This window comes from Typopeltis vanoorti, chromosome 20 (assembly GCF_054136105.1).
Source record: "Typopeltis vanoorti isolate ZY-2024b chromosome 20, IOZ_Tvanoo_1.0, whole genome shotgun sequence".
Lineage (NCBI taxonomy): Eukaryota > Metazoa > Arthropoda > Arachnida > Uropygi > Thelyphonidae > Typopeltis > Typopeltis vanoorti.
In genome coordinates this window covers 13,109,450-13,135,437 of record NC_143568.1, presented here as the reverse complement: position 1 = coordinate 13,135,437, position 25,988 = coordinate 13,109,450, and the positions used below count along the sequence as shown (strand labels likewise).

Below are 25,988 nucleotides of genomic sequence, written 5' to 3'. Positions count from 1 at the left end.
CTGAGTTTTTGATTCTTTGGGTCCCTCATTGTTGGGTGATCTGGGGATCTCACAAGTTTTTGGAGAGGTAACCCCGCAATTAATACAGGGAAACCAGTCTGGGTAGTGACATTTCCCTTAATGCATAGCATTATACATGTTATACATTATTATGGGCAACTCATGGCAAAGGTGGTATGAGAACTTATACCACCTTTGCCATGAGTTGCCCCAGTCCTGAAAATACTTTAGGCACAAACTTTGTTTGCTTACACTTGGATAAAGGATTAAACCAAATACAGTCATACCACGACTTACGCGAATCCGGAGTTACGCGGTTTCTTATATGTACGTATTCCCGTCATGCCTCACCACTAGTCATATCTTTCCGGTGCTGGCCGCATTCGCCAGTGTCGCACATGCTGCGAACAAGCACTGACATGTTTCGCGTGGTCTCCATTCATACACGATTTTTATAGTCTAGAAACCTTGCGATTGTTTAATGTTATGTTCTTGATAAAAATTTAATCACATAAAAAATAATAATGTCGCCCAAAAGAAGCAAGTGTGATTCTTCTACAATTTCTTGCTAGCTAGCAAGAAAAGAAAAACATTCAAAGTGTACTACACACGGTGTTTGTTTGCAAGTCTGAATGAAGCTATGAGGCAAAATGAGCAACTGTCTGTTAAAGAGTTTTGGAAACGTTTAATGTTTTAGATGCTGTAAGGATTATCGGAGATTCTTGGGGTGTCTCCGATATCGGAGACTCTTCGCTACCGAAGAGACTGAAACCTCAGATCCAGTTTTACCAGAAAAGCACATGACAATTGCAAAATTAACAGAAGGTCTCAGCTTAATTAAGAAAGGTTTACAGATTTTGGAGGACATAGATTCTAACGAGGAACGAATTATAGCCATAAGGCAAGGAATAAAAAAATCACTGGCTTGCTATGAAGAAATTTTGTGTGACAAGAAAAAGACATTATGTCGTCAGATGAATCTATTAGATTTTATAAAACCATCGACATCAAAATAACTTTCTTTTTTTTATATACGAAAAACTACAATTATGATTATATTTCTTAAAAAATATAGGTGTTTTTGTAAACCTTTGGTCCCAATTATATGTTTGTGTATATATAAATTACATGCAAAATTATACCCTGAGTTCAACTTACGCACTTTTTATTGGTCCCACCCACCGCGTAACTTCAGGGTATCACTGTATATAATTGGTAGCATACATAGCAAAGTGAAAAAACTTCCATCTACAAATTCCATAGTTTTTCCAAATAGATACTAAAGAACTTTTTATTAAAAGGATCTCTAGATTTATTAGATATACAGATTTATTAAAAAGAGGAAACTGGAGGAATGGTAGTGACAAGTTTGGTGGAATAATGTCATGAAATTACTAATAAAAGAATGTATCATGCTGCAGAAACAAAGCACTCATAAGAAAGAGACAAAGAGGCTGTGAGAAAGATGTTGCCAATTAGGAAAGCTGCCGTCTTCTCTATATAATTTTTAATTCTTAGGGAGATGTTAGGATTCCAAATATGGATGGATTCAGGATTTATAAAGCATTAGCAGTTAAGCAAGAGAGTAATGTTTTGAATGAAAAAGAATACCAGTTCACTACAGGCTGAAGAGGCTATGGGTGCAATATGTTTATGCCAGGATAAGCCAAATGTGAAACTCAATGAAGAAAATAAAACTATCTTGACTGGAAATCAAAACATTATCAAAAGTAAGACAAAGTGAAGTGAGATCTTTCTTCTGGGAACCAAGACAGGGCTGTGTTTCATGGAATTGAAAATTACTAGACTATCTTGACAGGCAGAAGAGGGGGTGATATGATTGAGACATTCAAATTACTGAAGGGTTTCTATAAGATTAATTCAGAAGATATTTTTGAGAACAGGACTGGTGGTGGGAGGACTAGGGCCATTTATGGAAACTGGGCAAGGTGGTTAGCAAAGGCATCAGAACTAGGTTTTTTGCATGGAGAGTGGTGAATGAGTGGAATAAGTTGCCAGAGTCTGTTGTGGCTGCCATGACTGTGAGTGGGTTCAAGGCAAGGTATGATAGATACTGTATGGAAGCTGAATAGTTGTTGACATGATGTTTAGGGCCTCCCTCGATGAGTCTAAGGACTCCTTGGAGTTGTCTGTAATAATAATCTTCATCCCACTTGAGAATGGTGAGGAGATCACTATTAAAGACACTAGTTTTGGAAGAACTTGAAGTTTAGATCATTTGAGTACATCAAACTTTCTTGAATGAAGGAAGAGGAATGGAAAGTAATGTCATCAACAAAACAATGGATACACTATAAGGTTAGAGAGAGAGGTCAGTGAAAAAAAGGATGAAAAGTGTAGGTGAAAGTGCAGAACCCTGGGGTACTCCAGCATTGATAAAGGCATCTGATGAGGGAACCATCCACCAAAACACACAACGAAAGACTAAAGAAGCTGGTAATACAATTATCAAGGTCTTTATATCATGTTTCTTTAATCTTCACCTACTTAGGTCAAGGATGAAGAAGCATGGTAGAAATACCTTGATGTCAAACATGATGAAATGCATTGGAAATATCAAGAACTACCACATGAATTTTTCAATGTCTTTCCATGTCTTGTGTCCAAAGGTGGGTAAGGTTAGCAAGCTGTGCTGTAGAAGGAGAATGGTGGAATCATTATTGGTGATTACTATTGGAATAATGGGCCTCCAAGGTAGTGAAGAAGCTAGTTATCGATGACTTTCAGCATTACTTTGAGTACTGAGGTGAGGGCAATGGGACAATACTTGATGGCTGACTTATCTCCCTTTTTTTAAGAACAGGCTGGATAAAAGCTTGCTTCCATGCTGTTGGATAGATACGATATAAGTAACAGCTTGTAAAAGGCAATACAGGATGGATGTCAATTCTGAAGCACAAGCATTTGCAAGTCTGGAGGGATACTATCTAGGCCAGAGCACTTATTAGTATCAGGGCTATATGAGTGTTTTTCTGATGAAAGATGTGATGAAAGATCAAAAGAGGCATGCTCTGGGTAGTTTGTAGAATTGTGGACAGAGATTTGTCATAGTTCTCTAAACAAGAATTGGAGAAAAAGACTGATGCCAAGCTTTGACTTTTGTTTAGAAGATGCTGCTATTGTACAAATAGGATGAGAAAGAGGTAGAAATATCACTCTATGAGAGAGAGAGAGAGAGAGAGAGAGAGAGAGAGAGAGAGAGAGAGAGAGAGACGGGGTAGAAATATCTATTAGGATAAAAGCTTTTCCAACAGTTTTGGAGAGGGACCAGGAGGCTCAACTGCACTGGAAGAAGTAAGTTTATAGGATTTGACCCTTCCAATTTCTACTCTGGATTTCTTGATGATTTGTATAGTTGTTAATGTTAAGGGAAAGCTGAATGAGAAGCTGGAGTTTTCGACTTGAGTCACTGAATGAATCATCTGCATTTTCAGCTTTGGTGGAAAACCAATGCTTTGATAAGGATCAGAGGTTCTGAGTGAAGTGGGGAATAAATAGACTCATCCCAGAAAGAATAATTTCACTTATTCTATCAAAGAAAGTGCTCAGGTGAAGGGAATGGGAGCAATGACCAGAACATGGAAAAGAGGCCGAGAAATTCTGCAGGTCATCTCAATTGACAGTATTTTGTGCTATGGGATATGGGGATGAAACTGGCTGGGAGAGGGATGCAGAAAAAGAAATGTGGATTTCTTTTTAATTTAATTTTAATTAAATTAAATTAAATCTTTTTAATTTTTTTCCCTGACCTTAATCTTTTTAAAAAGATTAGGGTCAGAGGAGAGCTAGTGTCAGCAGTGTATGTGAAGGACAAACTGGTTTAGAAAAGGTCAGGATATTAAAGAATTATGAGGATTATTTTAGTAGATAGGGTGAATGGTTTGTGTTGTTTCATTATTGACAAATAAGAATTCAACTTCTCTTAAAGCTTGGTCTGAGAAATAAGAGAGGAGAAGCCAGTCAGAATTATGAATATTGATCTCTCTCCAAGGAAGATTAGGCTAACTGTTTAGATAATTAGACCAAATGTGAATTTATTATTATTATTTTTTTTAATCATTCCTTTGCACAACATGCTGCAAAGCCTATTCCAAACAGAAATTTATGGGCTGTGGTCAAGAGCAAAATAATTTGGTGATGTTCCTCTTAGAGCTGGATGGCATAGTCCTTGGGAAATACTTCATGAGGAAGGCTCCACAAGACTGGGAAGAACAAGTTTGGCAAGTCAGCAGTTCAACTATGATGGATATTGATTACTTATCACATATTTTCTTCAGCTACTATCTCATATAGTCATTTTCTGCTCTATCTCTTCTATAGATATTTCTATGGCTGCTCTTCAGTGGCACTAGTATTCATTCCCAACCCCCATTTCATTTTTGCTAAACCTACAGAGTCTATGAGAGAGAGAGAGAGAGAGGGGTCATCACTGAATAGAACTGCTCGCTTCTGAACTGCATCAAGATTTTTAGAGGTCTTAGGTGCACCATCCCAAATATAAAAACAGTATTCCAAGGTAAACATGGGATTTGTACAATGTAATCAAATGAACAGAAGAGAAGTAAAGTCTTGAGCAAAAAAGGATGCTTAGTTTTTGGAAGCCAAAGACTACAAATGATGTGATTAGGCAAGGAAAGGTTAGGAGTAAGAATCAGTGAGAAGAGAAATCTGGTCTTGACCTGTTGAGCATCATCAAAGGTAAGTGGAAAATATCTTAAGGTCTTTTTTGCAAGAAAACAGACAAAGCTGTATTTTGGAAACAGAAACATCGAAGGTAACTAAGTTGTTGTCGCTTGAAAAAGGATGATCTTGAAACTCAAGATGTTTGAGCACTGTAAAGTTTGTCATATGAGTAGAATGAGTAGAGAGAGTGCTATCATCAGCAAACGTGTGAATAGGGTTTGAGGTCAGCAAAAGCAGGTCATTTATACATATATAAGAGAGAGAATAGGTGATATAACAGAACACTCACATTAAGAGGAAGAATCTAAAGAGAGAACACCTTCTGACATTAAATGTAGTGAATGACTTTTAGAAAAAAACTGACAATACTACAATTACAAAGGGAGGAAGGCAAACCATAAGATAGCAATTTGCTGAATCCCTGATGTACAACCCTATTAAAACTTTGGAAATGTCAAGTGTGACAGCAATGGTTTCTTTAAACCCTTCCATGGCTCATATCCAGAAGTTGGTAACATAAACCAGTTGATGAAGACCTTCTCTATTACTGTGGACAACAGTGAGGTGAGAGCAACATGTCAATAGTTTGATTTTATACACATCACCTTTTTTTTTTTGAAATTATTGTATATAGACTTTCTTCCATTCTGTAAAGTAGGTGAGTATAATACAGCATATAGATGATAAATATACAGGAGTTTAAGCAGTATATCTCTTGAGCAACTGATGTGATTCCATCAGAACAGGAAGCCTTTTTTTGTATACAGGCTGTTCAAGATTATTCTGATATCTTTCTGGAGAAAGATGATAAGAACATAACATTGCATACAATGCAATGTTATGTTCTTATGTTCCAGATAAAGAAGGTGGCGATTTGTATTCAGATCTCTCAAATGGTGTACAACCACAAGAAGATAATCTAGAAAAAAAGTCTTGAATATATTTTTTGTTGTAAGGATTATCAGCAGCTCAAGTTTTGAAAAATGCAAGTTCCAGGATGAGATATGTCTGTTTGTTTATTATAATGCTGCATTTGTTCTTGTCAATGGATAGGATTAGGTTCACCATTTTTTCTTTTGTGTCTGGTATCATTACAACTATGGCTAGGTGCTATTAAATCCAAGTTAAACACAGCTAGCCATTATGTTACTAAATACAACTTGAAAATAACTGAATGCATATAAGTTACAAGGTTCATTTTAAAAGACAAGCCTTAAGTTCTGCACACTATACTCCTATTGGTAAAAAAAAAATAAATAAACATTTAACAAAATATACCTAAAGAACTTGAAATATAATCTCAATTCTGCATTATCATTGCTGGTCCATGTTTGGTTGGTCTTGTATTCCTGTCAGCAAACATTCAAAGTGATAACTAATATCTAAGGAATTGACAGCGTATACTAGAAATATAAATTAAATAAACTTTAGTATATACTTTCTGATATTTCGGCAAACGTCACGTTGCCATCTTCTTGGGAAATTAATACAAAGACACGAGCACACAAGTACTACATAATAGCAAATGAGAACTGACGCTAGGAAGCTAACATTTTCCTAAAGTCCTGGTGGTGCCCCCTGGTGGGCTATATTGGTGGTTCTTGCCTTTGGGCTGAAGTTCTTCTGATAAATGTTTCCCAAATTTGGGGCAGTCTCATGCATCCAAATTTGTTGAGGTTTGGCATGTTCCTAAGGGCTGAGGCTGATTCCATGAATAGTCTTTCATACTTGAACTTGCTGCGGTGTATGACTGTGGCTTTCTTCCATCTTATTCTGTGGTGAGTATCCAGAGCGTGGTCTGCAAGCCCAGAGTGGCTGTACTGGTGAAATCGGATGTAATCCTTGTGTTCTGAGATTCTGATATTTGCTGTCCTGCCTGTTTGGCCAAAGTAAGACAATTTACAGCTACAAGGGACCTGGTATACACCAGGTAGGTCTAGGGGAAGTGGTTGGTCTTTAGTGGAGTAGATAAGGGATGCCAATTTTCTATGTGGTCTGTAACAAGTGGTTAAGTCATGTTTTCTTAAGATTTTGTTGATTTTTTCCAAGGTGCCTCGGATGTAGGGAATGGTGATGGATTTAGAGTAATCTTTTTTGTGAAGGGGAGCGGGTGGTGGGTTGTGGTTAACTGGGTTCAGTATTTTCTGGATTTTTTTTTTTTTGGGGGGGGGGGGTTAGCCATTGGCTGAGAAAGTGTCATGGATGTGATTTAGTTCAATGGTTAGGGCTTGATCATTTGAACAGATTATTTTTGCCCTGTTGAATAGTATCTTAATAAATCCATATTGTTATGAGGGGGGGGGGGGTGATGGGATTGTTGGTGAATGTATCTGCCTGTATGGGTGGGTTTTCTATAAACTGAGAAAACCAAGGTTCCATCAGGTTGGCAGGTGACTAGTGTGTCTAGGAAGGGGAGGTTATTGTTTTCCTCTTTTTCCAGGATGAAGTTGATTCTAAGGTGTTGGTTGTTTAAGTGTGTTAAGAAGGAGAGGAGTGAATCTGGGCCATGTGGCCAAATAGCAAATACATCATCAACGTAGCGAAGCCATATGGTAGGTTTTTGTGGGGTTGAGTTTAAGGCTTTCTCTTCAAAAGTCTCCATAAAGAAGTAGGCCAAGGGTGGGAAAAGTGGTAAACCCATGGCTGTCCCCTCTATCTGTTTGTAGAATTTTTCCTGCCAAACAAAATAGCCTGAGTTCATTGTCAACTGAAATAGGGCTGAGATATCGGGAGGAAATTTAGCTTGGATTAGCTCTAGGGTTTCTTTGAGGGGTACATTCGTGAATAGGGAGGTGACGTCAAAACTGACCATTATGTCATTATGTTGCAGTGTAAGGTTTTCTATACTGGCTACTAGGGTTAATAGGTTTTCTATACTAGTATACGCCATCAATTCCTTAAATATTAGTTATCATGTTTAACCAGCGTATAAGCCTCTCAACAAGAATAATGATCATCCACGGAGATTCCTTCGCACGCAAGGCCCATCATTACGGCAAACTAAAGCTTAAATTATCCAGACAACTTAACCGTCTGGCATTCCTAAAATGCTGCTGGGATAATCGAGTTATCCCAAACTGTGTAAAATTTAAATACCGCTTCGTCTCACAGATAGCTCTCCGTATCTACAACCGGGCAAGCCAGGCTTTACTTCGGGAGCAAATTACCGCTACACGCGGTGCCCTAGCCGACATAAACAGAGCTATTCTAGCGCTAGAGAATGAGCTTTCGCATACGCTTAATCACGAGCTTTGGTCAGTCCTACATGATGTCTCATGTACGGCAACTAATAAAGAATTTGAATGAATACGGAGCCGACATATCAACAAGTTTGATAAATTAATAAAGAACTCGGTGTCCAAACCTAAACTACAAACTAACACTGTAGTTAACCTTTCTTCAGTTATCTTGAAGCCTGAAGCACCCAACGCTCTGTCACGTGGTCACAACTTCGCCATTGCTCCTAAGAAATTACTGGCCGAGGAATTAATGATCCAAATTGAACGCGGAATTCGCCAACTTCCAAACCACATCGGCAACGATATTCAACTACAAGAATTGAAGAGAAACAAAGAAATAGTGATCACCAAAGTGGATAAGGGGAACGCCACTGTGGTACTCAACCTTAATGACTACACAGGTAAGCTCAAGGCTTTGCTATTAGATCGATCCACTTACCTCTCCATTAATTACAATCCCAGCAACTCACAAATTAGAAACCTCCATAGGCTCCTTAAGAAGGTTACTTCTTGGCCTGGAGGTTACTAACAGACTAAAGCCCTATAACTCTAGACCCCCCCCCCCCCGCATATATGGGCTCCCAAAAATACATAAAGAAAATGTGCCATTACGTCCCATAGTGGATGGCATTGATTCCCCCACTTACAAACTAGCCAAGCATTAAGCCAAAGCACTCTCACACTATACTGGCAACACACCATCACACATAAAAAACTCAGCTCGCTTCAAAGCCAGTATAGAAAACCTTACACTGCAACATAATGACATAATGGTCAATTCTGACGTCTCCTCCCTATTCACGAATGTACCCCTCAAAGAAACCCTAGAGCTAATCCAAGCTAAATTTCCTCCCGATATCTCAGCCGTATTTTAGTTTACAATGAACTCAGGCTATTTCGTTTGGCAGGAAAAATTCTACAAACAGATAGAGGGGACAGCCATGGGTTCACCACTTTCCCCCACCCTTGGCCAACTTCTTTATGGAGACTTTTCAAGAGAAAGCCTCAAACTCAGCCCCACAAAAACCTACCATATGGGTTCGCTACATTGATGATGTATTTGCTATTTGGCCACATGGCCCGGATTCACTCCTCTCCTTCCTAACACACTTAAACAACCAACACCCTAGAATCAAGTTCACCCTGGAAAAAGAGGAAAACAATAACCTCCCCTTCCTAGACACACTAGTCACCCGCCAACCTGATGGAACCTTGGTTTTCTCAGTTTATAGAAAACCCACCCATACAGGCAGATACATTCACCAACAATCCCATCACCCCCCCCTCACAACAATATGGAGTTATTAAGACACTATTCAACAGGGCAAAAATAATCTGTTCAAATGATCAAGCCCTAACCACTGAACTAAATCACATCCGTGACACTTTCTCAGCCAATGGCTACCCCCCCCCCCCCCCGCCAAAAAAAAAAATCCAGAAAATACTGAACCCAGTTAACCACAACCCACCACCCCCTCCCCTTCACAAAAAAGATTACTCTAAATTCATCACCATTCCCTACATCCGAGGCACCTCGGAAAAAATCAACAAAATCTTAAGAAAACATGACTTAACCACTTGTTACAGACCACATAGAAAATTGGCATCCCTTATCTGCTCCACTAAAGACCAACCACTTCCCCTATACCTACCTGGTATATACCAGGTCCATTGTAGCTGTAAATTGTCTTACTTTGGCCAAACAGGCAGGACAGCAAATATCAGAATCTCAGAACACAAGGATTACATCCGATTTCACCAGTACAGCCACTTTGGGCTTGCAGACCACGCTCTGGATACTCACCACAGAATAAGATGGAAGAAAGCCACAGTCATACACCGCAGCAAGTTCAAGTATGAAAGACTATTCATGGAATCAGCCTCAGCACTTAGGAACATGCCAAACCTCAACAAATTTGGATGCATGAGACTGCCCCAAATTTGGGAAACATTTATCAGAAGAAATTCAGCCCAAAGGCCAAGAACCACCAATATAGCCAGCCAGGGTGCACCATCAGGACTTTAGGAAAACGTTAGCTTCCTAGCTTCAGTTCTCATTTGCTGTTATGTAGTACTTGTGTGCACGTGTCTTTGTATTAAGTTCCCAAGAAGATGGCAACGTGACGTTTGCCGAAATATCGGAAAGTATATATTAAAGTTTATTTAATTTATATTTCTAGTATATGCTCTCAATTCCTTAAATATTAGTTATCATGTTTAACCAGCGTATAAGCCTCTCAACAAGAATAAAAAACATTCAAAGTCTAGGGGTAAGGAGGCACTTTCTGAGATTAGATCCTTCACATGAAATGTGATTTCACATTATCACTGAAAATAAGAAGTCCAGCCAAGAATGTGACAGGTCTTATACTGTGAATTTTCAGGAATAAAATGTCTTGCAAAAAAGTTAATGTAATAAATACTCACACGCAAACCACATTTTACATTAATGATGGTATCTTTTGTGGATAAGGAGAGGTTGGATATTTCCCATGTGAGGAATGGCTTCATCATCATCATCAAATTCCTGCCATGTACCCTCAAGGGGTGTACAGGATATGATAGTACTACATGAAAAAAATTACATCATTATTAATTTCCTATCTACAATTTTCCTCCAAATCAGTCTGTTACTTGTCAAGACTCCAATATTATCAGATCTTATATTTCTATCGTCTAAAGCACTTTGTACCGTATCAATCCACCTATATCTTGGTCTTCCTCTGCGTCGTTTTGCTACCAACCTGGCAGAGAACACTTGTTTTGCTAATCTTTCCTCGCCCATTCTGTTTAAGTGACCATACCACCTGAGATTAGCTCTGCTAACGCATTCCTGGATGCTGACAATGTCGAGTTCTTTCCTAATATCCTCATTTTTAATATGATATTGCCATTGATGCCATCTGTTCACGCCTATAATCTTTCTCAGGACTCTCATATCTGTGATCTCTAGTCTTTGGTCAAGTGTTTTACTTCTGACCCAGCTCTCAGATCCATAAGTTAAAACTGGTTTGAACACTGTCTTGTACACAGCTAATTTAGTGTTCCGACTAATTTCTCTCTTATTCCATATGAATTTATTCAATTGACTTCCCACCATACCAGCTTTGCTGATTCTGTTGTCTATTTCTATATTTAATTTACCATCTTCAGTAAAAATCGTGCCTAAATAGCTGAAATGTTTTACTTGTTCCACAAATTCTCCATTCACAACACAGTTGACATTTTCAATGATTCTGCCTATTTTCATTGTCTTTGTCTTTTTATTGCTGAACTTCATACCATATCTATTACAACAGCTATTCAATTTAGTCAGAGAATCTTGCAGACTTGTAGTGGATTTATTTAGAAGTATAACATCATCTGCATAACGCAAAGAGCTGACATTAACATCTCCAATTTTGATATCATGTTTAATACCACTTTCCTTCATAATGTGATCCATATAGATAATGAATAACAGTTGGGATAATGTACATCAACAGTTGGGATAATGTACATCCTTGTCTCACACCAGATTAAACCTTAAACCATCCTCATTTACTTCCTTCAATTCTAACTGCTGACTTACAACTCAAATAAAGACTAAGTATTGCTTGATATAATGCCCCATTGACACCATATAACTGCAGCGCACTGAATAGCTTCTCTCTTGGCACCTTGTCATATGCCTTTTCGAGATCGACAAAACTTAAATATAGATCTTGTTTAATTCCCATGCTTTCTCGACTATTTGTAGTAAAGTGAAGATCTGATCCTAACAGCCTCTATTTGGCCTGAATCCAGCTTGTTCTTCACCAAGCTTTTCTTCCACAATTCTTCTCAACCGTTTCTCAAGTATACTTGCATAGATCTTGCCAGGAACAGTCAGTAGGGAAATACCTCTGTAATTCTCACATGCAGTTTTATTTCCCTTTTTATATATGGGTACTATGAGAGCTCTACTCCAGCCATCGGGAATTCGTCCCTCTGTCAAGGCTTTCTGAACTACGCAGTGCAGTCACTGTAAGACTCTTATACCACCATACTTCAGCATTTCTGGTCGAATATCATCTACTCCTGCTGCCTTTCCACATTTCAAGCCTTTGATGGCTTTTTCTACTTTAAGTATAGTTATGTATTCCTGACTGCATGCCTGGTCAGTGTTTTTTATCACTGTGCTGTCATCACTGCTTGTTTCATTTAGCAGTTTTTCAAAGTAATTACTCCATACTTCAGGGATATCTTTTTCTCCCGTTTTCATGTCACTTTCATCATCTCTAACTCCTTTTACAGCACTCTTTCCTCCATTCTTAAGCTTCTTCAACAACCTCCAGAATATTTTGCCACCTTCTTGATATTTATTTCTATATTCTTGCCAAAGTCCTCCTCCCATGACTTTTGTTTAGCTAGTTTTACAGAGTGTTTAGCATTCTTGCATTTGTCTCTATATTCTCTAAGAGCATAAACTGACTTATTTGACAGGAACTTTTGGTATGCTTTCTTCTTTTCCTTCACTGCCTCTTTAACTTCCTGTGTCCACCAGGGAGTTCTGATTTTTTTATCCTTACAGACAACCTCACCACATGCCTCTCTGGCAGAATCAGTCAATGTTTTCTTCAGAGTTTGCCACTGAATCTCCAAGGTTTGGTTCCTGTTCTCAAACTCTTTCATTTTTTCTTCAACAATCTTTGTGTATTTTAGCCTACAGTTCACATCTGAGAGCTGCTCAACTTTTATTCACTTTAAAACTTTCTTACATGTTATTCTTTTCAATATGAAATTCAATTTTATCCTGCTCAAGACTAAATAGTGATCACTTCCAATTTCAAATCCTCTGTACACTCTGGTGTCCTGCACCAGGGAGAAAACATCACTATCAACAATAACATAGTCAATGAGACTTTTCTTATTCCTTGCGTCTTCTCTCCACGTGAATTTGTGCACATTTTTATGTTGGAACATGGTGTTAGTAATAACCAGTCCATGTCCTGAGCAGAAATCCAACAGATATTTGCCATTATTATTAGCTTTTCTCTTTTCTCCAAATTTTCCCAAAATATTTTTGTATGTCTCACAATCATTTCCTACTCTGCTATTTAGATCCCCAACAAGGACCAACTTTTCATTTTCATTGTGTCAATTGCTTTTTCTAAAGCCTCAAAAAATTCCTCCACTTCTACCTTAGTAGAACCTTCTGTGAGACCATAGGCACAAATAAATCTCATTGTCCAGTTCCCCATTCTCATATTTGCCCACATTACTCTACTTGAGACTGACTGCCATTCAAGAAGATTAGCCTCGTATTTTGTGTTGAATACTATGGCTACTCCTTCTTTTCCTTGATTGTCATTGCCTGAATATAACACTTTGTATTTATTGCTCAGAAAGATCTCACCAGTTTTGGTCTTTTTTGTTTCAGTCACCCCTATTATGTCGATCTGGTACTTATCTAATTCCTCAGCTAACTCCATTTCTTTGCCATTCAGGCTTCTTACGTTGATAGTACCGATCTTTAACTCTGGTGATGTTGAGTTGGGGTTTGTTTTCAGATTTGTTCCAGTACCTGACTTTTCGCTGTTCGCCCTGGTTCCCTGGCGAAAACAATGGGGCCTTGTTTAACCGGGCGATGCCCCAGCCGGCATGAAATTTTTTCATGTTGAACCATCATTCTATATTTTGGTTTAACCAGTAAGAATACAATTTGGTCAGCTAAATCCCAAATTGCCAGCCCATCCTCGTCCGTTCAGTATCCAAGTAGATACCCAATAGGGTGCACCACGAGAAGGTGAGGATTGGACATTAGGTCAGAAGCCCTGGTCGGTTCTCCACATTCCTTTAAAGGCTATGTGGAGGTCTCCTCTCAGTTATACAGCTTTGACCCTTAAGCACCCTGAGGAATGGCTTTTCAATTCTAATTCAAAATCTATTATTCCCATTTCATCATTGGTAGCAATTCTGTTCATAAATTTTGGCCTTCAGTCTCATAATGATGCAACAGTGTTCTGCAATTCTATTGTAGGCTACTTACCAGCAAGTTTTCTCTTCTTCAGAATTTCAGTCCAATTCTGAGATATTTGCTTCATTTGTGATGTTTTGCACTAATCTTCTTCCAGCAGACTGTTGAAGATAATTGTTGATGCACCATTTGTAGCCATCAATAGTCTTCTATTATTGATGCTTTAATGCTTATTCTTCATGGAAATGAGATGTCCACCATGACATTGTACTGCAGTCTACTGCACCATCTCCACTAAATCAACACCATCATTGCAGATCTCAGTTGTGATTTTTCTACATACATTATGCTGTAATCTACTGCACCATTTCCACAAAATTAATAAAGTATAGTGCATCTCAGTTGGGGTTTTCTCTACATAAGTTTTCAATTTTCATGTATGAAAGCTGGTCAATGCACAGTATTCTAATGTTAGTGAGATTCCGAAGAATTCCTTCCATTTTTGAAGTCTTATTTTAAACAACAAGAACACCAGAAAGAGAAAACGAGCACAATATTTTTCACAGTCTGGCTAGGAGTTGGACACTATTACATCATCTACCAGCCACATATGTATAGTGTACAGAACTTTTGAAATGACCCTAATACGATAAGTTGAATCATTTACTAATATTCTTCCATCAACTAAATATTAAATTAAACAAATTATATCATGACTCAATTCTGCAAAACTGAATTATTTGCTGTATTTACCCTTTCTGTTTTCTTTCTAAGAATTAAATGGTGTGGACTGGGTGGGAGAAAAGGTGCTGCAAGGAGCTGTAAAAAAGCAGGTATGACTGCTATTCCAAACATGTAGCGCCTGAAAATAAAATATTTATTTTTTTTTTACAAAATCTTAAATAAATAATAAAATGTTATCAATTCTATTATTAAGAAACCTTTACAAAGTCAGACTCATCATGGAGGTCTCACTTGAACAGGAACAGATCTGTCATACTGTATCTGAAACCAATCATACAACACATTCTGGTAATGCACATTTCACTAGTCATTATATAAAACCTACTCCTGATTGCTTTCCTTCTCATTAACTCTTATACACCCTTCAGGAATGACCTTTTGTCTTCTTATCTCTTCTATATTAGTTGATAAACTCTCATGAACTAAGTCCATTGTATCGTCCATCCTCAGTCTGTCTATCTACTAAGCTCTGCAAATTTTATTGCTTCATACTTTCCTTGTGATCAGCATTCCATATTTCTGATATGACCTCAGTTCTTACCTGTGGACCCAGAGCTTTCTTACCTCAATGGAATCTAAGTGACTCGATTTGTGATAACTCTCCAGGTGTAGTCTGATTCAGGATATGTTTGTGCCACTCTATGAGCCCTTTTTTGAACTTCAGGCCTTTGTTGGCCATCACCCACCAGATCCTAAATCTCATCCACTCTTTGAGTATGGTTCAGTGATCAAAGAGTGGATGAAATTAACTTGCGAACCAAAGCATTAACTTACACTTCAAAATATAAAAACTTGCACTTGGCAATGTTAAAACAGTAATCCTAAACACGTGTTCAAACTAAAAAAAAAAAAAAACTATTTAAATAACTTTCATGGCTTAAACATGCAACAAAAATTATATAGAATTTTATTCAAAATCTCCACTATGTTTCATCCATTGTAATATATGCATGATTTATGACTCGTTATTGTGAGTCATGTTTTTGAACGTAGTTAACTGTCTGTCTGCCTGACAATATTTACATCACATTGGATAAAATATATTACAGTTTTTGAATAAAATTCTACATAATTTTTGTTATATATGTAAGCTGTGAAAGATATTTAAATATTTCTAGTGCATATTCTCCATTAAAACTATCTAATGAATGTTTCAAATTTCCCTAAAGCAACTAAATATTAGTATCCATCCTTATAACTTGCTCCAAATTTGTATAATCGGCAAATAACTGAATATCCTCTTGTCAAACGACATTATGAAATATCATTAACAAATCAGTTAAACAGCAGTGGTCCAAGAATAAAACCATGTAATTATCTTCCATTCTGCATAAATATGTAATATGACTCATTTTTGGTTTATATTTCAACTAATTTTGGTGCTATTAACCACAGTTAATAACTAACAAATTTTAGCAGAGATCTTAAATACCAAGTTTCATAAAATTCATCTATTAAGTGTGGAATTCTTATAATCAGAGTTCTGATGCCAAATTTTGTCAATAAAAATGATCTCCCCCCCCCCCAGGGTAACCAAGTAATTTTAAAAACTTGGTTATTTTACTCCTAATCCCAAGTAAGCAAACAGTTAAGTTTGAGCCTGAAACATAGTTCAAGTCTAAAGGTGGTGCAACACCAGGGCAACTCATTGTAAAGGTGGGTAAAGCTCTGATCACTATTCTTAGTATTTTCCATAATGTAAAGCACATCTCACTAAGAGATGTATACTGCAATACATTATGGGTGGGGTCACTACCCAGACTCGTTTCAACCTTTTTTGAGGTTGTTGTCTGGGTAGTGACCCCACCCATACTGCAATACATTATGGGTGGGGTCACTACCCAGACTCGTTTCAACCTTTTTTGAGGTCTCCTCAGCGAGTAGCTAGACCCTAAATTACCAGGGTTTTAGTAATACAGAGCCTATCAACTTTACCTATGCAAGTTGCTAAAAGGTGTTTTTATTTTGAATATTCTCTGGAGGAGATATAGATGTAAATGAGATTTTTTTTTACCTTGGGAATAATGTATATTAGGGTTACCAAGTAATTTAATAAACTTGGTTATTTTACTCCTAATCCCAAGTAAACAAACAGTTAAGATTGCTTACTTTAAATGTGCTTTACATTATGGAAAATACTAAGAATAGTGATCAGAGCTTTACCCACCTTTACAATGAGTTGTTTCAGTGATTAGTGTTGGTGTTGTACCACCTTTAGACTTGAACTATGTTTCAAGTCTAAAGGTGGTTTGCGAACCAAGCATGCAAACTTAACTGTTTGTGTACTTGGGATTAGGAGTAAAATAACCAAGTTTATAAAATTACTTGGTAACCCTAATATACATTATTCTCAAGGTAAAAAAAAAATCTTATTTACATATATATATGGGGAAGGGAGTTTCATTAACCTATATATATATAAAACATAAGGGGCAATCATCTTGATTGTAAGGGAAGTGGCACTCCCGTGGTCCCCTAGCTGGATCTATCCACTTCTTCTTCTACTTTGAGGAAGATCCACTCACTTTAATCTTTCCTATAAGGCCTTATCAGCCATCGCTTCCTATTTTATGACCCTTATGCTATCAGAGTACTTGAGGGCCATGGGGTCTTTCCATTTCTGACCTTATAACCATGTCCCCTCTATAAATCTTTACTATAATTCTACTATAATCTACTCTTTACCCTTCAATATACCCTATTCCTCCTATGGGTTTAAATTTGGAAGAAGGCTAGTTCAGAAGCCTTAAGGTAGCAGCCCTACCACTGAACTATCCATCGTCAGATGATGGATAGTTCACCTGACATGGAGAACATAATTCTACTTTTAAGCTGACAGAAAAAGGTAATCGGAATGAATCTATGGAAAACGACCCTGGAATGGAAAAGGTAAAACGAAAATGGAAACGACAAAATATAATACATATAGCAAACTGGAATGCTAAGAAGAATAGCATATAAAGAAATAGAATTAGAACAAATATTAAATAAAAAAATTTTAAAACAGCAGTAATCACTGAAACAAAAAATAAATTAAAAGGAACCATGAGAACCAAAAATTTTAATGTGATATACAGTGGAGTTGACAGAGATCAAAGAACATAAGCAGGAGTCATGATTTGGATTCATAACTCCATTTCAAAACAGTTAAAACATTATAAATTCTGGAATGAAAGAATAATAGAAGCTAGAATAAAAATAGATAGAGGTTATTTAACAATAATTGGTTTATATGCCCCAGAAGAAAGAAGAGAACAAGATAATATTGAATTTTATAATCAGCTACAAAATATATTGAATATATAATAAAATAAATAAAATGATTATGTAATTTTAGCAGGAGACTTAAATGCAAGAATTGGAAACACGAAAATTAATAATAATATAGGAATACATGGAGAACATATTCTAAACTGGAATGGTACATTATGAATTAATGTTATGGTACATAAAGAATTAACCAATATCAAAACTAATGAATTTATAAACTACAAAGTCAATCAAAAATTGATTGACTTTGTAGTTTATAATAACCTAAAAATAATGAATTCCTTCTATAAACATAGAGACATACATAAATATACTTGGACAGCAAGAGTATGGAAATCAATATTAGATTATTTTATCTTAAATGAAAAGACAAAGTTTTCGTTAGATGTTAGAGTTCACAGAGAATATGAAATAAGTAGTGACCACTTCCTAGTTAAAATAAAATTAAGATTACCACCTAAAGGGCTACAAGTAACAAGAACAGAAAGAAAATTTAAGACATTTGTTTATAAAACTAGACTATTAAATGACACAAATATACAAAGGCTATATGAACAAAGAATTAACCAATATCAGATAAAATAAAACAAAATGAGGAATATAAATGGCTTAATATAAAAACGATACTAAATGCAGCAGCAAATGAAAGCTTAGGAAAGACCAAAAAATTCAATAAAAGGAAAAAACTGAAAATATGGGATGATGCAACCAAAGAAATAATCAAAATGAAAAAAGAAGCCTATCATAAATGGTTAAGCAGTAAAAGATTAGAAGATGAAATAGAATATAAAAGAATAAGAGCCATAGCTAAAAGAGAAATCAGAAAAAGACATAGAGAATCATGGAACAAATTTGTTTCCAATTTAGAACACGATTTATATAAAGTAAGACCCAATGTATATAAGATTTTGAAACACCTAAATGCAGATACTAAAGAAAACATAAAATTAAACAACGAATTGAAATTAGAAGAATTTCTAAATTACTACACAGAATTGTGGACAGATAAATATTTTAAAAAAGACAACTGGCAAACATTTAATGAAAGTGAAAAGGAAATAACTAAAGAAGAATTAGAACTCAGTCTAAAAGAAACAAGAAACGGAAAATCACCTGAAGAAGATAAGCTAGGTTCAGAACTATATAAATATGCAGGAACAAGATTCAAAGAAAGACTCCTATTATTTTTAAATAAAATTTATACAACTGGTAACCCCCCCAATAGAATGGAAAAAAGCAATTGTGATTCCTATCTTTAAAAAAGATAATACGGATGGTATAAAGATGGTATAATAGGTATAAAGCATACTAAATTCCTGTTACAAAATATGTAGCAGAATTTTAAATAGCAAACTAATGAAATAAATATTCCAAAAACTTTATTTTAGAAGTACAGAATAGATTTAGAAAAGGACGATCATGTATAGACCCAGCCTTTTGCCTAAAATTAATAAGAGACTTTGAAAAAGAATCTGACAAAGTTAAAAGAAGCATTTTATTTAACATATTAAATGAAAGACAAATACCAAATAATATCCTAAAAGCTACCATAAGTATATATGAAAATAATCAAATACAAATAAGATTAAATCATGAGTTATCATATACGAGAGAGATAAACCAAGAAGTCAGACAGGGATGTCCCATCTCAGCAACTCTTTTTAATATTTACCTAAATGAAATAATAATAAAATGGAATAAAAATTTCCATCAAAGTATTCAACTCTCTCCTACTGTGAACTTAAACTCTCTCCTACTGTGAACTTAAACACTGTCTTCTTTGCTGACGACCAAATAATAATAATTACAAATTCTGATGATAACTTACAGAAAGCTATTTTGGATCTAAATGAGATAGCCAAAGATTATGGTATGATAATTTCAAAAAAATATTCTTCATGCATCTTCTCTTCACCTGTCTCCTTATATCTCTTCCATAGCCTCTTTTTCACATGCAGTTCCTGTTTAATATTGTTTGTCATCCACTTTACTCCAAATTGTGTCCTCTTCTTCACTGGTGGAATACAGCTTATCATTGCTGCTAAGAAATATTCCTTCACAATTTCCCAAGCACTAATGATATCCCAGCCTTCCAATTCCTCCCTCCACGAAACTTCCCCAAGTTGACATCTAAGACTATTATAATCACCTGTTTTATAATTCCACATATGTTCCCGTCTCTTTGATACTCCTGCATGTCTATTCATTTTCCAAGTCAAAACCATATGGTCACTCTCTTGAACTGGTGGAAGAGATGTCATCTCATATATGTTATTTTAATGACATCCTAATAAACCAATAGGAATTCTAAAAAGTTATTATTGATAATGTGTCTTCTGTGTTCTCTTAAAGTTAAAAAGATTTTGTCTAAAAAGTCACAAATATATATATATATATATATATATATATATATATATATATATATATATATATATATATATATATATATGGATTTAGAGAAAGATGTTGGAAATTTAATCCAGAGTAATTCAATAATAAGGTGGTACACCTGTTTGCAACTCCTATAGGTAAATATGACCTCTCCTATTGCTTCTGCCTTAGTATCTCCATGTTTGGGTCTACATCCCACTGACGAGACCTCAATAAAGGTTGAAACCGGTCTAACCTTTATGTCACTTGACTTGAAGTATACTGTGTTACTTGGAATTTCTTCATTGTACTTCAATATTTCAACTTTTTTTTTTTGTGGCACAATTTATTGTACTGTCTGTTCCCAAAGATGAAAATGAATTTCACATGCATGAAAATAAATAGTCAATCCTGAAATGACCAGCCTTTGCAATGAATTTATTTAGTAGCAGTAGTAAATTTCCTGCCTTTTATTTTTCAAATCAATGCAATAGAACAAGACAATTTATATATATTTTTATTTTATGGACAATATTGCAGATATTTTTGTACTATTTTCAAATGCATTCATTGAAAATCATTATGTTAAATATTTATATATATATTTTTAAATAACATTTATTAAAATAAGTATTAACTTTTGTTTTCTTTCTTTGCAAAATATCATTATATGGATCATGATGCATCATCATTATAAACTAGTTTTGCTGTTTTTATGAATGACAAATGATGTTAAATTGCATTACTCACTTTCCAAATGTGAGACTTTAATATCAAAAATTTATATCTAATGATATTTCAGCATAAACTATTTTGCTTTCATTTAAAACTGCAACAGACCTTTCTGTTGTTGTTGTTTTGTTTGTTTGCTGCACATTACTATAATATCCAGTGCTTAACTTCTGTAGATATGATAAAAATAGATGAAAGATATCGGATATGGACTGATTCAAAATTTATACTCATTTAGAAGATTTCCAATTATATCTCCCTCTCCATTCCCGGAAATGAATTATAAATATCACAGACAGTTTCAAAAATCCATAACTTCAATTTTATTGTTTTAACAAAAGAAATAAGGCAATAATATTGTTGTATCTATCGAAGCAGGTACTTATTCTAGAATATTTCTTTGCAATCTATAATCAGTTTCAGTTGTTCAGCTTTCTGCTGAAATTAATCTAAGTTTCATAAATACTATGCTATATTTTCACCATATAAAAACTGTTCATATGTATATCACAAAAAAGAAAGTTCAGTAGTGTTACTGCTGCTTAGTTGTCATTTCTTGTTGTATATGGGGGTGCAGTATCAAAAGAGGAAGGTCACTAGTGGTGTACTGCCAGAGTCAGTTTTGGGACTAAATTTGTATATTAATGATATTGGGATTGGTTTAACTGGTGATATGCAGCTGTTGCAGCAGATGATGCAAAATTAGGGAAAGCAATGCAGAATCAAGCAGATGTTATGGCATTACAGGAAGACCTGAATAGATTGCATGAATGGGGTAAGTTGAACTATCAGTTCAATGTTGCAAAGTTTAAGGCTTTGAAATTTGGTAAACAACGATGGGATGCAAAGTATACACTTGGTGGGGAAACTTTAAAAGAGGTCATGGAGATAAGAGATCTGGGAGTGGTGTTGGATAAGGACCTGAAATTCAGGGGCCACATTGCACAAGTTGTGAAGCTGTCACATCAGATAATGGCAATGATGAGGAGGATCCTGACATGCAGAAATAAAGAGGTTGTGATGCAATTGTATAAGACCTTGATCAGGCTTCCTATGGATTATTGTGCACATATTTGGTCACTGGGTTTTCACGGTGAGAAGATTCACAAAGGTGGTCAGTGGTCTTTGGAATATAGAGTAGAGGACAGATTGAGAGAATGTAAATTGCAAAACATGATGAAGAGGAGGAGGGATATGATTGAGACATGTAACCTAGTCTGTTGTTATCAGGTTGACATGGAAGAGATTTTTCATAGAATGGAAATAGGGGTAGAACAAGAGATCATCACTGGCAAGCAGAGGAGTTCTTTGCAGGGAGAGTGGTTGGTAAGTGGAATGCATTGACTGAGTGTGTTGTGAATGTACACATTGAATCAGTTTAAGGCATGGTTGGATGAGCACTGTGTGTGATAGTGTGTATCTCCCATGATGAGTCTCTGATTTTATGGAGATCAAATGTTAATAATAAATAATAATAATGCAAGTAGCAAAATCATGTCACCATATTAAGATACTCTGAATCAGGATAGATGTAGAATAATTTACTTTCTAACCAGGCAAAAAAAAAAAAAAAAAAAAAAAAAAAAAGCTCTCTGATCCAGAGTTTAAAAGTTTATTTTTCACTTGGTTAGACCATAATAAATTTAGTTTAATCCTTTATCCAAGTGTGAGCAAACAAAGTTTGCGCCTGAAAGTATCTTCAGGACTGGGGTAAGGTAGTACAACACCAGGCAACTCGTTGCAAAGGTGGAGCAAGTTAACATCACTCCTATCTAAGTATCTCCCATAATGCAAAACACATCTCCTTGCAGATATGTATAATGTTATGCATTAAGGGATTGGACACTACCCAGACTAGTTTCAACCTTTATTGAGGTCTCTCCAGTGGGAGCTAGGCCCAGAAGTGCTACCTTACCCTAGTCCTGAAGATATTTTCAGGCACAAACTTTGTTTGTTCACAATAATAATAGATTTAGTTTAATCCTTTATCCCAGTGAGAGCAAACACAGTTTGCGCCTGAAAATATCTTCAGGACTAAATATAGTGTTGTACTATCTTATCCAGTAAGTAGTGCAACACCAAGGCAACTCGTGGCAAAGGTGGAGCAAGCTACCAGGCACTTCTAACCCAGTATCTCCCATAATGCAAAACACATTTCCTATGTGGATATGTATACTGTTATGCATTAAAGGGATTGGCCATCTACCCAGACTAGTTTCGACCTTTATTGAGGTCTCTTCAGTGGGAGCCAGGCCCAGAGCTGGAGATACCAGGCAGAAGCAGTAGCAAGTCATCTGTGCCTATGGGAGTTGCCGAAAGGTTTATCACCTTTTTTAAAAATTACTCTGGATTTAGAGAAAGATGTTGAAAATCTGTGTTTGCTCTCACTGGGATAAAGGATTAAACTAAATCTATTATAGTCTAACCTAGTGATAAATAAATTTTCAACATCTTTCTCTAAATCCAGAGTAATTTTTAAAAAAGGTGATAAACCTTTTGGCAACTCCCATAGGCACAGATGACTTGCTACTGCTTCTGCCTGGTATCTCCAGCTCTGGGCCTGGCTCCCACTGAAGAGACCTCAATAAAGGTCGAAACCAGTCTGGGTAGATGGCCAATCCCTTTAATGCATAACAGTATATAACAGTATACATATCCACATAGGAAATGTGTTTTGCATTATGGGAGATACTGGGTTAGAAGTGCCTGGTAGCTTGCTCCACCTTTGCCACGAGTTGCCTTGGTGTTGCACTACTTACTGGATAAGATAGTACAACACTATATTTAGTCCTGAAGATATTTTCAGGCGCAAACTGTGTTTGCTCTCACTGGGATAAAGGATTAAACTAAATCTATTATAGTCTAACCTAGTGATAAATAAATTTTCAACTTGTTTGTTCACACTTGGATAAAGGATTAAACTAAATTTATTATAGTCTAACCAAGTGAAAAATAAACTTTCAACATCTTTCTCTAAATCCAGAGTAATTTAATAAAAAGGTGGCACACCTTTTGCCAACTCCTATAGGTAAAGATGACCTCGCCATTGCTTCTGCCTGGTATCTCCACTTCTGGGCCTGGCTCCCACTGAAGAAACCTAAATAAAGGTTGAAACTAGTCTGGGTAGTGGCCTTAATGCATAACATTATACATATCTGCAAGGAGATATGTTTTGCATTATGGGAGATACTTATAGATAGGAGTGATGTTAGCTTGGTCCACCTTTGCTACGAGTTGTCCAGTGTTGTACTACTTTACCCCAGTCCTGAAGATATTTTCAGGTGCAAACTTTGTTTGCTCACACTTGGATAAAGGATTAAACTAAATTTATTATACTCTGATCCAGAGTATTTTAATAATATGGTGATACACCATTTGGCTACTTGTATATGGAAAATATACAATTTATACATTCACTCAGGAACTATTTCCTCTGGTCTAGCACCCACTCTGATGAGACTACAATAAAAGTCAAAATTGGTTTGGGTAAATGACCTTCTCATAATACATGGCAATATACTCATACAAAGAAATATGCTGTGTTACAGAATGAGGCAAGTGATGTGAAGTCAACAGCTTCTATATGCAAGCAGCTTAGTTCATGAAAATACTTCATCTGCAAACTTGCAACCTGTTTTTTTTTTTTTTTAATCCCTTACACAAGAGACAGCAGCACTCATAGCACATCAGTGCTGCATGCAGAATGCAGGTAAGGTGAAAAAGAAGAAATATATTGACATTTTTATTGAAGAGCTAGAGGCTGCTATTAGGAAACACTTTATGAAGAAGGCTGTTACCAAGAACAGAGGAGGATGGAATAAATGAAGATGAGAAGCCGAAAGTGGATGAACGATGGTTGCCAGTTCACTGGAGCAGTGACAATGGAATTACCTGTAGAAGAGACACAAAGCTGAAATAGTGGATCTGTGAAAGAGGAATCATCTATTAGCTGAATTAATCTCCTCTGGACAGCATTGAATATTTTTAATGAGGTTTTGGGTGCACACCAAAAACTACATCAAACAAGTAAACAGTATTCTATGGATGAGTTGAATTTGGGATTTATACAGTGTGAGTGGTTGGACATATGGAAAACAGTATCTTGAGTGGAAAAGAATGATTTTTTTTTTTTTAGAGGATAAGAAAGCTACTGATGTGTTGTGTTTATGCCAGGAGTGGCTAAAAGTAAACATCATTGCAACGAAAGGATGGGTGGGAGTGATGTAATCTCATCTGGTGATTTGTGTATTACTAAGAGTGAGGGAAGTTGAGCTGAAATCCTTTTTGTGAGAGAAAGGGTAAAACTGCAGTTTCATAGCACTGAAAATGATCAAGTTATTCTTGTCCTATTGGAAGATAGTATGGAGATCAGTGTTTAAGGCACTGGTTTCAGATGATTATAAATCTTTGGATGTCCGAGTACTACATGGTTTGTCAAAAGAGTAGAATGAATGGAATGTACTATGATCTGCAAAAGCTGCAGATATAATTAGTAGTGATTGAGGGTAAGTCATTTATGTATATGAGAAAGAGGGTAGGTGACAGAACAGAGTCCGAGGCACTCCTGCACTGGTGGTCAAGCTCAAAGAGAGGATGCCATCCACACTGACTCAAAGTGGACAACCAGAGCAAAAGCTGGCTATCCAATTACAAAGGATGGTAGGCAGATTAAAGAAATGCAATTTGCTAAATAGGCCTTGATGCTAACACAGTCAGAAACTCTGAAAATATCAAGAGTGAGTGCACTTTTCTCCAAACGTTTCCATGCCATGTGTCTAATGTTTGATTACTTAGACTAAGAGGTAAGCCATGGATCTAGATTGGCAGAATGCACATTAGCAGTTACTGATTAATTGATACACCTCTTTAGTAGGTGACTTTTTATGACTTATTTCATTATTCTGGAGCAGATTAAGATGATGGCAATTTGTCAGTCACTGAACAGCAGACTTATCTTCTTTTTTTGGAATAGGTTAAATACGTATGTCAGG

The 25,988-nt window shown here is 36.2% G+C and overlaps 1 protein-coding gene across 6 annotated transcripts in view; it reads right to left on the bottom strand.

Annotated features, from left to right (window-relative positions):
- LOC150095243 (solute carrier family 2, facilitated glucose transporter member 10-like) overlaps positions 1-25,988 on the bottom strand; it is a 208,886-nt gene that overhangs the window by 71,008 nt on the left and 111,890 nt on the right. For all 6 annotated transcript variants that reach the window (XM_090409703.1, XM_090409705.1, XM_090409702.1 and 3 more), the window contains exon 7: positions 14,635-14,743. In XM_090409703.1, coding sequence (XP_090265829.1) covers positions 14,635-14,743 — 109 coding nt within the window. The remainder of the gene's footprint in view (positions 1-14,634; positions 14,744-25,988) is intronic.